General features: G+C 32.2%; 1 protein-coding gene across 1 annotated transcript in view; it reads right to left on the bottom strand.

Annotated features, from left to right (window-relative positions):
• Window positions 1-123: 123 nt before the first annotated feature.
• The window catches only part of LOC129234444 (protein N-terminal asparagine amidohydrolase-like), a 61,994-nt gene continuing 47,458 nt past the window's right edge, over window positions 124-14,659 (bottom strand). Inside the window, exons 9-11 of the mRNA XM_054868447.1 lie at window positions 12,043-12,143; window positions 5,650-5,763; window positions 124-4,352 (exon numbers count right to left, since the gene is read on the bottom strand). Of these exons, the coding sequence (XP_054724422.1) occupies window positions 4,182-4,352; window positions 5,650-5,763; window positions 12,043-12,143 (386 nt within the window). The 3' untranslated portion in view covers window positions 124-4,181. The remainder of the gene's footprint in view (window positions 4,353-5,649; window positions 5,764-12,042; window positions 12,144-14,659) is intronic.

Below are 14,659 nucleotides of genomic sequence, written 5' to 3'. Positions count from 1 at the left end.
AATATGCAAATTATTGCAGACACGTGTTTCGGTGTAACAAGGAACACCTTTTTCAATGCAAAGAAGTGTGAGCTTACACTGAAACACGTGTCTGCAATAATTTGCATGTTTTGTGCTTCAATACGCTGGATAATTGATTATTTTAATTTTCAGCACAGGTATTTATTCGTTATTAAGCTTTGCTTTGTTGCTTAAATGAATTTCTTGATTTTGATTCACAAACGAGTACAATTTCAGCAGAGGTTGTGAAAGTTAGGCATGATTTAGCCAGACTTTTGGTTGCTCCTGGTGTCACACACCATTTAAACAGAACCTCAGCCTCTTGATGATGGATTTTTCATCACATGAAGATGGTTTACTTGTGCAGGCCCAGCAGAACAAAGCTATAAACAACACCCATACTCAGACCACACAATGGGTGCAATGTGTGAACTCACACAATGGGCTACCTCGGAGCACTCAATAAACAATATTACACAAAGTATTCATGTATGTGTTTCGAAATTCAAATGCATTACTCATTCTGTTATTCCTAAATAATAATAATAATAATAATAATAAAATAAAAATAAAATAAATAAAAAAAATAAATGTTCTTGCATTTTTCCATTTCCTAGCATTTTCTTCACAAAATTTAAACAGCATGTATCGTTCGTTGAAAATTGGTATTAAATAATGTAGATTTTTTTTTGTGCATATGCTATTATAATTTTAATATAAGGTATACAAGACAGTTCCTAAGAATTTGGATGCAATCAAAAAGCTTTGTCGCACAGATATATTATTACTTGATTACTTTAAAATTGCGACTTGGTAAGTAAAAAGGGGGGTAGGAGATGTGAATGAAATTAGTCAATTTAGTTTCACATGCAATACTTCAGGTAATGCAGGTAACCACTTCTTTCCCCCAGCCTTAAAAGGCTCATTTAAGAAAAAAATTTCTATATTATACTTGCTTAATCAATCAAATAATAAAGTAATCTTAGTAATATTTCATAAGCAATTACCAAGACAGACACAAGCAATGGCCTATTTACAGACTGCAGTTATGTACCAAGTTTTTAGATTCAATGTGTGTTAAGTGTATCTAAAAATATTTTCAAGCTTGTAAGCAAGAAAATAGTATCTTAGATCTAGTATCTTAAGAGTGTGTTACTTTTTAATAATTCACAAAAATTCTTTGATTTTATTAAAATATTCAATGAATATTTTAAAAAAAATTTCCAAGTTATAATTGCGTAATGAGGATGTATTATTTCAGAGAAGAATCAATAAAGCTCAGGAATGGGTGAAAGATACTACCACACAATGAAATAGATTTTCCAACTCTTTGAGGTATTAAAACAATATACAGCAGGGGTCTCCAGCCTTTTTTACTCAAGGAACATATTGTACATTTTTGACGTCGAGACAGGACAACCTTTGGCAGAAAGAACTAGAGAACAGTTTTAGTTAAGGGAGGGGGGTCCAGGGGATCTCCCCTGAAATTTTTTTTTAAACTTTTGCTTTAAAAACAGTTTTAGATGGTCTTTTGTGATTTTAGGGGGACAAAAGATACAAGGACTCAGCAGAAATTTTAGGCTGTAACAATTGAAAATTTTCAGTTTAAAGATTTCTTTTCAAAATAAATTAAGATTTTCCCACATTTTTTTTCTTTTTAAATTTCTTTGTTCTCTCAAGATGCATTCTTTTTTTACATTTAATACTGAAGTATATTTTTGAAAAATATTCAACTCAGCATTCTGAGAAGGGGGACCAGGCCCTGTGGACCCCCGCCCTCTGGTTGCGTCAGCGGGGTCATCAATTCAACAACATTCAGTTCAGATAGTCTAAATTAGCACTTCCTTCCAGTTTTTTTTTTTTTTTTTAATATTAAATACTCAGTGGTGGGGTTTTTGACACAATTCTCTTTAATAACATCTGAAAGGAAATTAATATAAAATTTGATTCCCCCCCCCCCCCCCCCAGTTTGTAAGCTCCCCGCAGGCTGGACAAAATCTGCTTGCGAGCCGTAGTTTGGAGACCCCTGATATACAGTATAACCATGATTTAACGATTGTCAAGGGAGTGGAAAAAGTTCCTGTTTAATCAAAGATATCCTTTAATCGAGGAACATAGACATTAAATGCAGTTTATCAGTCATTAATTATAGGAAATTATTAAATAGGGTTTCATTAAATCAAAGTTATACTGTAATTAGTTTAAATAAAATATATTTATTTACTACTATAGAGATTTAAGTTTATTTAAAAAGAACAGGTTTACATGTGTCTGCAATACTAATGAGAGGATATCAGCTATTGGATTTTAAAATTACAAGACATTCTTCATCACCACCACCAAGAAACAAGGGATGCAAAGGTGCTGGAACACCACCAGAAACCTATTCAGATTCGAATCTAAAATTGTTTTAATTTTTGCCCCAATTTTCTTTTTAACACTGAGCTTTCATTTTTTTTCTTTTTTCTTTTATCTGTAACTTGTCTGGATATAGTAAGCAAACAGTACACAAAAGTAACAAGTTCGTTTACTCAACAAAATAACCAAACATTTTTCATAATATTGAGATGTAGCTGCCTGCTTGTAAAAAGGTAATCCATTCTTGTTTTGTTCAATACAACATCAAACATAATGGCGCTGAAAAATTCATGACTGCACTCTTGTAAGAAAACCTATCGAACTAGGATGATTTGGAGACTTTAGAAATTTTCTTTTTTTTAGTTAGATTTATGAAGAAAACTATTTGTATATTTTTGCATACAAAAATATATCTTTAAAATGTGCACAAGAACTCCTCAAGAACATACAGAAACTAACTAAAAATCAAATTTTGATTGGGGAATAATAACAATTACTTTATTGTGATGAAAGATTATTTTTTAGCTAAATCTTTAGTTCTATCTGAATTCTATTCAAATAATTACAAAATAAATTCTTTAGACATTAAAATAAAAAAAATACAACAGAGTTTTATCTGATATAATTTGGCCCAGTTAGAGATCAAAATTCAATTGATAATGGCATTTAAAAAAAATGTGATACTTCATCAAAATGTCTAAAATTCAGATCATATTTTGTACAGTGAACAACGTTTGGCGAAATTGTGAAACGATTTCATTGAATACACAGTGAAATTATGTTACAACCAATTCCAAAACCAATACAAAGAAATCACCATTTCAACAAAATAAATTTTCAGTCCCCATTTAATTTCCAATACATTGCGTGAATTGCATTACAATGAAAAAAAAATCGCAGTCTCTTGAAGTTTGTTGTAATACAATCTCACTCTATAATGACTTATGGTGATTTCAAAACTCCATTCCAGTACTACTTTTCTGAAAAAATTAAATTCCCTTTCACATTAAATTGAGCTTTACTGAGTATTCAATTGACATTTTTAACTGGAAAATTTATGAATTCATATAATATCTTCATATATACAAGGCTTTACAGGTTTCTTTTTTTTTTTCAATTCTCTGTTAATGCAAAATTTTGTTCGCAGCACCAAAGAAAATATGTTACTTGATATGATACGTTAGTAATTTTGAAGTTCTTAGAATAATAATAATTTTCTAAAAGGATTTTGATGAAAGGGATGAAACTTAATACATTACAGTAGAATGAACACATATTATTCATTTTTTTTCTGGAATAGTTCACTCAAAGAACAAGAACTTGTGTCTTGCTCTTCATTTGCTTTGCAAGGTCAAAATGCAAATATAAAAATCCACAACCAGCTGCCAATAAAACTTGGCTGCCTTTTTAAAACATTAAAATTGTATCTCACTAAGTATGAACTAAAAAATGGTAAAAAGTTCAGAGAACATCAAATATCTCATTGCTCTGTCAATCCTTATAAGGCAAATAATAGAAAGAAAAATATCTCTAAACAATTCCACAAAATGATACACATATGGCTGCAAATAGAATATCTCCCAAGCAAAATAAAATATGACATCAAACAATATAGGACCAACATGTTAAACAAACAATATGGGACCAACATGTTAAACAATTCTATAAAATAAATTGTCCTGCGTCAAAACTGCACAGCATATGAAAATATATTTCAACCAATATCTAAAACTGGCAACATTCTTTTAAATATACTTTTAAGAAGCGATCGATAAAATACACATCTCCGAATCAAATATATATGGCCGGAAGAAACGATTTGATCAGTAACAAACCCTGACCCAATTTCCAGACTCATCTTTTTGGTAATAATGAGGTCGATTGTCTGGAAACACAGTGATGCCCGGAAAAGGATTTTGTTGTATGTATTTCAGAGCTGCACGAACCTGAAGCACAAAACTAGGTGGTTCAACTTCTGGTGATGTCGAGAGATGCTGCAAAAAATATGCATAGTTAACATTCAAAACATTTGAAATGCCTGCTGCATAACAAAGTAGAATTTCGATTTAATTAAAGACTAAGTTAACACCCCTTCACTTAAAAAGGAAACATAAATGGTAAATATCTACAATTAAAAAAATCATCTCTCAAATTTTCAGAAATAAAATTTAAATAAAAAATAATTATTAAATGAAAACAAAAACTCGACTGCGTAAAAACCAAAAAACCTAAAAAGAAAGCTCAGTAGTTTAGAATGTTAAGTACTACTGAATAACTACACCATTGAAATAGTTTTATAATCGATACACAAATAAGACAAATCATAAATTCAAAAGCAGAATAGAAGGATCAACAGTCGGGGTCCATTCCTTTTGGACCAATCTAGGAACCCCGTAAAATTTGAATGGCCCTGACTGTTGATCCTTCTATTTTGCTTTTGAATTTATTATTTGTCTTATGTGTGTATCGATTATAAAACTATTTCAATGGTGTAGTTATTCAATAGTACTTAATAATATTTTTAAATACTGGGCTTATGTTTTTTCTTCTTAGTTTTTTTTTTTTTTGGTTTTTACGCAGTCAGGTTTTTTGTTTTTATTTAATAGTTATTTTTTATTTTACATTTTTAAGTTAATTTTCATTGACTTAGATTTTATGATTACAAGACAGTAAATTTTTCAATCTTGTCATTTTCCTGAGAGAGTTTATATCGTGAGGATTATTAAGTAACTTGCTGAGTGTTTTTAACTACTGATTATTAGTTCATCTAGGGACCTAACTGAGCTTAAAGCATCTTATGCTTGACCTTTAGCAGAAATGAGAGAGGTTAAGTCAACCACAGCTATATAAACAGCCTGTATAACTCACTATGATGTGAGGTTGGAAACGTCGTCAGTCAAATCTTTCTCGCAAAACTAAAAAAGCCCTCCAAGAAAGTACACGTCGCGAAACTCAGTCCCCTGAACCAAAAAAAAAAAAAGCAACATGTTAGAGATAAAAATTGAATTTACAATCAGATCAAAAAGAATAAAAAGAATTCTACTTGGCACGTCCTCCTCAGAGACAAACAAAAAATTAAATTTGTGGTCAACTTAAAAAGTGTGTAGACTTTTTTTCCTTTTGTCTAAGCGGATAGTAAAAGTTATGCTTAAAAAAAAAAAAAAAACCTCTGCTAGAGATTTTTTTTTATAAAGAAAATAACTTTGCATTATTTTTTAAAATATGAGAAAAGGATTATTTAAATTCATTACATAAAGGTATAATGTTTTAAGTGCAAAAGGATAAACTCACTCTCAAAATAAAATCATCACTCTGAGACAGCCATAAATCCACTCCTCTAAGAGGCTCATAGTTATAAGGTCCAATTCTCAGCATACTGAGATGGCAATCATACACATCAAGCATCTAGAAAACCAATAGGTAGAAGTAAGTTAATGAAGTATCACTATTGAAATGTAATTTATATAACAAAAAAGTGACTAAATACAGATTGTATTTTCATTCATCTGCAAGTATGAAAAAGACAGTGAAAGGAATACAAATTTGCAATAAAAAATTGACTTTTGCTTCAACTAATTGCTATGTCTCTCATTTCTTGTTCACAGAACTCATAAAATGCAAGCCTCTAAACTTTGTTTCGCAAGGTTGAAACGTAGCTAAAGTAAACTCTCATTATATGCAAAATACGGAGGCACGGTAAAGGCTACGCAAAATCAGTAAAAATGATATTAGTGTATGCAATAGCTTAAAATTGTCTATAACATTTACATACATTTAAACTATAGCTTAAGTTTTACTGAAGCAGATCAAGTTAGGTTACACAAAAAGTGTGTAGGGAAGGGGACTTTTGTTGAACAGACCAGGTCTGTGGAGTTGGAGTCTGACTGATTTGGGTAAAGGAGTCGGAGTCGTTGAAAAACATACCACTCCGGGCTTCTTTTTGTTCTATAATTTTTACTTACTCTCCTTACATTAAAAAAAAAAAAAAAAAAAAATGTCTACAAATTGGTCCAATTTACGTATATAGACGTCCTAATAAAAAAACAACTACCATTGGCAACTAGCTGGCTTCTTCATTTATTGAACTTTCACTTTCTGTAATAGCTTATTTCACCGATTCACTAGTTTGCTTCTTTTTTTAACTTTTTTGAACTAATAGCAACTGCCAGCAAACAGTTTTGTTGCCCATAACCAGAGACGTGCACATGGGGGTCACCAGGGGTACAGCAGTACCCTCATTAGCTCCAAAAAAAAAAAAAAAACGACGAGATTTTCTGTGCAGTCAGCTGAAACGAGACTCAGGTAACTGTGGATAACTGACGAGGAAGTTTCTCCTAATCAGCTTCTGCATCCCACACCCAGCTTTCATAGTTTCTTCTTGTACACGTATTTCATTTATGTCATATTCTTAAAAAGTCATTGAAATAATTAACTTAAAACTGATAGTATTTTTATGAAATAATCTTGGCAAATTACTACCTCTTTTCCTGTTGCACCCTTTTAGCAAGGGCCACTCCTGTATGGTGTAGCACTTGCCAAGGGTAAAAAGTACCTCATAAGTCTAAAATGTTAAAGGTATTTTTACTGGATTTAAGTCCCCGAAACATATCACTTCATTTTACGCTATAAAGGTAGCCTAGAAGAGCGTTTTCGAAATTTGATTTTGAAAGAATTCCGGGTTAGAGTTTCCTAGCCCCATCTTTTTCACGATCTTCTTGAGAGATGGCTTACAATAGTAAATTTAGGGTATCAATTCCGAAAAGTTTCAAGGTAAGCGCTCCCACTCAAATCCCTGAGAAATGCCGAACTTGAATCTGCAAGAAACGCACCCTATTCATCAGTCATGATTGTCTTCTAAAATTTCGTTTTAGGACCTCAATTTGTAAAATTTTCCAGGGATTCCCAAACCATTTCTCAATTTAATATCATCAAAGATCTTTTAAATTTCTATTTTAGAACTTCAATTTTGAAAAATTTGATAACACCATCAAAGATCATCTACAATTGCAGTTCTGGAATTTCAGTCTCGGAAAATTCCAAGGGAGGATCCGTGAACGTTTCCGCCCACTAACATTACCAAAGATCCCCTAAGAACTGCGTTTTAAAAGCAAACTTCGAAAATGTTCCAAGAGAGAGTTCTTCTCTGCCATAATACCATTGAAAATCGTCTTAAACTTTGCTTTAAAATCTTCGATCAATTTGGAAAACAGCGCCATCCAAATCTCTCTTCCCCACCCAAATCACCAAAGATCATCTAAAATTACACTGTTACAGCAACAATTTCGAGCAATTTTTGGAGGCGAGCCCGTTAACCCCTACTTCTCAACATAAGCGGAAATAATAACCTTGTTTTTAAAAATTTCCATTTCGAAAAAATGGACGATGGAAGAGCCCCTGAACCTTTCCCCATAACATTACCAAAGATAGTCTAAAAGGCATTTTTAAAACTCTAATTACGACATATTCTCGGGGAAGACCCCAGCCCAATTCCTGAGTGAATATTTTGTTTACGATTAGGTTCATATTTCTAATACTCATATCTAGTTTCGACTCCCTGACTCCATTTTAAACCAGAAGCTAAATGCTCTCTCTCTCTCTCTTTATTTAAAATACTTTTGAAAATATTCAGATGCCACCAGTTTCATACACTTACCTTACTTTTTGACCTCACCACGGCCCTGCCCCCTTCCCCCCCGGTGGTTATCTTAACCGCCTTGCTTCCTGGTATAGTGTGGTACCCCCTGTTATTGCAGTTCTGCGCACGCCCCCGCCTATAACATTTATACAGTCACTTTTTATATAATCACTTTTATATAATCACTTTCAAACAAAAATAATATATTTTTTACTCTGATCTCTGTTAAATAGTAAAAGGAAGGTATCCCTTGAGCAAAGTCGGGAAAATATATCAGTTTTTAAAACCTAAAGACTATGTCCTAAGCTTGGTTCTCACTAAAATGTATGAAATAAACTAAGTAGGGGAGGGCGGCCCAAAGTGATTTAGCATTCGCGTGCCACCGTGTGGAGTGCAAGATACGATGTATGTGTATGTCGTGTTTACCTGAACACCCCTCAGTTTCATTCAGTCACAGTGAAGCGGCATGGCTTAACCAAGCTTAAAATAAGAAAAATGATACATATCTAAAAAACTGAACTTCTGATTTGTTGAAAACTAGTTTATTTTTAATGTCAATAATATTATATTATTCTGACCCGCGTTCAAACCACGATGGTCATTTTGTTTGTTTCTTTCTTAAATTTAGTGTATTTTAATACGAGCCTTCAGGCAAAGTGGGTATAAGACTTAAAACATGTATTTATTTATAACTTCTTGAGACATGTGCTGACTTTGATTTTCTATTTCAATAGGATAAGTATAATTTTAAAAAGTTACTTTTTAGGATGGCAACTAGTTAGTCTACTAATTTAGTCAGTTATTTCTTTATCTTTACTAATAATTAAGCTGAAAGTCTCTCTGTCTGGATCTCTGTCTGTCAGGATCTTTGTGACATGCATAGCGCCTAGACCGTTCGGCCGATTTTCATGAAATTTGGCACTAAGTTAGTTTGTAGCATGGGGGTGTGCACCTCGAAGCGATTTTTCAAAAATTCGATGTGGTTCTTTTTATATTCCAATTTTTAAAAACAAAATTATCATAAGATGGACGAGTAAATTACAAAATTATCATAATGTGGAACCGTAACATGGGCACAAGCCAATGGGGGAGAAAAATCACCATACATTATTTGTAAATATGCTGGTGAACCAGAAGACCTTTTAATTTTCTATTACGGGCAAAGCCGTGCGGGTACCACTATGTTTTATATACAAATGTGCAGACTAGCTAGCTCAATTTAAATTGGATAAGTATAATTTTTTATATATATTTTTTTGTAATGACAATTAGCTAGTAAATTAATTCAATCATTTATACGTTCATATTTGATTGTCAAATGTAACAAATCACAATTAGTTTCTCTTACCCACTTTACCTGAACAGCTTACCCGCTTTAGGCCTTCTGGTAGGGCAAAGCAGAGTTTTCAAGTGTTTGTATTGTTTGATAATAAATAAATATTTGGTTTCAAGTAAGGAAAAAATCATTTTTTATTTTTAAGTTCAAAAACTCTGCTAGGAAATAAAACCAATATTATTGCGATGAAAATCCAAAAACTTCAACAAGCCTTCTTCGTTAACCTACCCGGTTTGGCCACCCTTTCCCATATGATTTCTTGGTTACAGCACTCCATAATTTCAACTAATCTTAAAATCTTCGTATTAAGGGGGTATTCTAGTCTAGAAATTCAAAAAAATAGATTTTTTTCCCTTCATATTCTCAAAGTTTAGACCTTTAAGAATAAGTTTCTAAGTGGATTTATAAAAATTCAAATTATTTTTGGAGTTACATTTAATTTTGTTAAAATAAACTCTTTTTTGCTGAAATGAGACTGCAAACTTTAAAACGCGTTTTTTCGAAACCAGTTTTTTCGATTAGGTTGACAAGACATCTCAAGTTCTAATGCACCATTTTTCTTGAAATTTGGTAGACATTCTTAGTACTATCAAAATTGTCTCCACATAGGGGTTTTTATAATTTTTGATTTTTATTATTAAAAAAAATACCACAGTTCAAAAAAGGAGCCAAAAAATTAACTTTTTTATTCAAAAAGACACCATTTTGGGGATTTTTTTTTTCAAATCGGCTACCTCCAAACAGTTCTACATCCTTGTTCAATAAGAATTAACCTTAACTTTATGTTTCAGATTACCTGGAGGATTGGAAATCACGTCAACCAGGAGATCCCCCCTTTTTTTAGAGTCCCCACTTTGCCAGCCTCCACCAACTACAATTTTGATTTTTTTTTTCAACTATTATACATTTTTATACTTTTAAAGTATTAATAAAAAAACTAATAAAAATGGATAGGGAAAGTAGCTACTGTATTTTTTTTTCTATTACGCCCATAAAATCACCTTAAAATCAAGCCTCTAGACTAGAATACCCCCTTAAGGTTAATTCTAAAGTAGCCAATAAAATTAAAATTAAAAATTGAACGAAGAAGAAATATAGGTACAGTAAAAGGTATTCACACAAGGCTGTATACTGCCACATTTTGCGTAAAATTTGCTAAAACCATACATGTACCCGGCTTCTCTCCGTAAAAAATAAAATTGCGCTTAAATTCTACAGATGCAATATAATTTAAGATTTATTGGGTAAATTCTTCAGAACTAAAGCATTTTTTATAACCTCTGAAATTAACTTGGGGTGGCACCAACCGCATGGGTGTCACCCGGATCAGACCTCTCCCTCTCAAGAAAAGTTTTTTGACTTTGCAAAAAAGGTTTTTTTCTTTTTAGTTACAGCTTTCAGAAGTTGAAAGCACACGATTTGATCAACATTTATTTGTTAAACATTAAAGGAGAGCAAATTAATCCTTTTCAATTAAAAAGAAATAGTATTTTTAAGTAATCTCACTTTTAAAATCATAATTATTCGAAAATTTGAGTTTCAAATTGAATTTCAAACATTGTGTGTATCTTAGGTTTACAATAAAATACCACGGAAAAACTTCATTAAAAGGAATTAACATTTCATTCGCTGTTTAGAGGTTTCTTTCCCTTCCCATGGGGGGGGGGGAACTGAAAAAAAAAAATAAATAAATGGAAATCCGGAGTCAGAGTCGGACCTTTCAAAATGCAGGAGTTGAAGAGTCAGCTAATTTCCTTCCAATTCCGCAGCCCTCGAACAGACTGGTAAAGTCTTTTGTTTAGTAGTGTTATCTTTCATAAGTAGTATATATCTTAAATTCATTAACTAATACAGATCTAAATCAGTAAGTAGTGTTGATCTAAAAATCAGGTTTTAGTGCTATCACAAGGTTTGATGTCAATAAAAGGGAGGGGGCAAGGAAAAAATGGGAATGTATTAAAATAGATTTTGCATCTGTTAAGTTAAAATGGGTGCATTCATTTACATTCAGTTAATCATCATCAAAAAAAAAAAAATCCCCCGAAAGTGGGGAAGACCACAGATAACTGGGGTGAAAGACCATTTGTAATCTTGAAATAGAGGTAGTGATGTGCCAGATCGTTAAAAATGTAGAAACGTGGGTTCAGAAACAAATAAGGATGAAAAGTGTCTACATCCGCAAACAAGGCTATGGTTTAAGGACCTTAATTTTTTCACTCAGTTCAACTCGGGATTAAGTGCAAACTTTGTAATGGAAGGTATTCTAGTAAGGGTAGAGGCACAACTTCTATAAAAAAAAATCATGTACTACAAAAAACAACCTAAAGAGTATGGTTCATTCTTAAAAGAAAACTCCGTTAAGAAGGGCATTATCAAAGGAGAAATCACACAGCCGGGAAAATCTTTACAAACGATAAGCGGAGAGATTTAGATAAAAGGTATCTGAAGATTACATAAAAAAGCCAAAATGCTGAATAATACAAGCCTCAAGCCAATAAAAATTCAGCTTTTATTTGTGGAAATGATGTCTTGTTATACCTATGCAAAATAAAAACTAATTTAAATGGAACTTAATAACTCACTGCTACATACAATTAGAATTTCAAAAACATAAAAAAATTTAATATTATGATGGAGTGCAGTAATTTATCACACTTGTACCGTAGATTTTGCGATTTTTACCTCAACACTGATGATAAGTTACAATTTTTACCTCATAGCATCCTGTAAAGTATCGAGCTGAGCGGAGTGGAAAATCTGGACCTTTGTCAGGGAATGTAGCAGGAAAAATTTCACCACTTTTTGTGTTTACACCTACAAAAAATTTAATAAAATCAGAAAAGTAAACAATAAATGAACTGTGATTTAAAGTTATAACATTTATGTCATAGCTCATGCATGTACAATGATTTAGTCTGCTTTTTAGTGATAAGATTCAAGAAAATTTATACAGGTTTCAACTTGGGCAGTTGAAGTCCGACTTTAAATGAATTTAGAATGCAATGAAACTGAGCTGTGATAGCAAATTTTTCGCTACTTGAAGATCTGGCTATAAAAAGGTGATAGGGTAAATGACAAATTATGGGCACCCAACTAGTAATGAGCATGTTTGTCTTGTATTGTCAATATTAAGTGTGCAGTTGATATTCCAGGAACACAATCAATGGATTGTTAAAATACAGTCAACTCTCAATAACTCGAAGTCCCAAGGGACCGGCTAAAACGTTCAAGTTACTGGTAGTTTGAGTTATGGGAAGTTTCTACAACAGTCGCAAGAGTACGGAACCTGATGAAAACTTCGAGATAAAGGAGTATTCGAGTTATAAGCTTCGAGTTATCCAGAATCGACTGTAGCATCTTTCGAGAACACCCCCAACACATTTAATCCAAACATAGGTTTTATTTGTGTTTAGAAAAAAATTTCAAAAAGGAAAAAATGCAATTTTCTTTCCACTTAAGTTTATTAAGTGTTTCTTTCTTAAGGATTTCACATTTTTGATTCTTATCAGGTAGCAGTTTTATTGATATACTCGATACATATTGGTACATGCATAAATTATACAACTAATCTATTGCATTTGGTAAGTACGTATGAGTATGTATGTTTTAGAATCAAAAATCAAAGATCAACTGTCAGTTTCCATGACTTTTGAGCAATTTTTGCTGAAAATCATGACCATTTTTGATTAAGGTCGAAATGCATGACTTTTCAGGTGCGCAGATACTTTGCATATTTCAACAACGCTCCTAGTAAGCTTTTCAATACAGTTATACAGGAAAAATCACAAACATTAAAAAAATAATAATAATAATGTAATTTTGGTTTTCAGCTTTAATCGACACCTTTTAAAAATTGAAATTTAGAGCTGCCTCTTTTTTGCAGCAACTCCTTTATTCGGCTTATAAATTAAATGTCAAATGCTCTATGAATTAATCTGGACAAATTACATCACAAGTTTCACAAGAATGACTTTCTTAAACATTGGTTTGGTGCCACACTTACCGCCTGACTTGGGGCAAGTGTGGTTTGAAAAGAAACAATTGCGAAACATTTTCCCCCCTCATTTTTACCAGTAACATATGTTATTATGAGAAAGTGTCATTTAATTCATTCTATTTTTTGTTAACAAAATTATTCATGGACATTTTTAAAAAAATAAAGATTCTTTGAACCATTTACCCAAAAATACTTTTATTGCAAAAATTATGAAAAACCTTTCAAAAAGTACTTAAGTTATAATTTGGATGAAGTCGATAATTGCACGAAAAAGAATTAAAGAAAAAGAAAACATTAGTAGAATTCATGAATATGGAAGACTAAATGAAAATTGCATTTTATGAAAAAATTTAGTTCATACACATTAATAACCACATTAAATTGTAACCTAATGTCTACCGTCAAATTTTTCAAATGGAACTGTTGAGACAGCCAAAATATTTTCAAACTGAATGAAAGAAATATTTGTCTATGAGTAGAAATTCAGTTTCATTCATGCATTCCCCATAACTTTTAATTCATCCTCATCATCACTTCTTCTAAGACAACACAAGCATATTTATTGTTGCTCAAGAATTTATTTACAACGTAAGATACTGTCGGCCCTGCTTAATCGAATATCCTTGGTTACAAGATATATTATTTGATGATTCGCAGGGGAACTTTTATCTACCTTCCTAAATTGAAAACATTTGTCTTAAAATGTAATAGTAGTAATAAAAAAAACAACAGCTATATTAGAGAAGTAATTAATGTTACTGAGGTAAAAAGTTTTGAAATAAGCTAAGTAAACAACAGAATAGTTTAATATAATACAAAGTAGGTAGGGCTAATATGGTGTACCTAAGAGAGATTTGAAATGAAATAAAAACTGTATCTGAATCAACAAATTGCAATATTAATTAAACATGTTGTTGTTGCAAATCTCCGGTGTTTAGCAGTGCTAAACCAGGTCTATGAAATTCGTCACTCTCAAAAAATCCAACACCAACATTGGATCCGTCAAAAGATCCAATCTTGAAAGTCCCAGACAATTCAGTATATGTTTGGGGGTGGCCTGATGGTCGGCACACTTCACACAGGTTGGAAAAGTCTTTTTTCCACTGCAATAAGTCAATGATTTTAGGTGTCTACTAATGAGCCTAGTGATGGTCGTCTGATATCGCCTACCACACTTGAGAGATAATGCACCTCCCGGGCACTTTGCCTGGTACCAATTATGGGTAGGAGGGACAGTCCAGGAGGACTTTGCATCGCTTTTAGCCTTAGAAAATAGCTCCAGGTAAGTCAAGGAATCAGGTGTATATAATATCAATTACTATAAGAAACTAAC

The sequence above is a fragment of the Uloborus diversus genome, chromosome 1 (assembly GCF_026930045.1).
Source record: "Uloborus diversus isolate 005 chromosome 1, Udiv.v.3.1, whole genome shotgun sequence".
NCBI classification, from domain to species: Eukaryota; Metazoa; Arthropoda; class Arachnida; order Araneae; family Uloboridae; genus Uloborus; species Uloborus diversus.
Note: the sequence above shows the minus strand (reverse complement) of the source record. Positions and strands in the feature narration are given on the sequence as shown.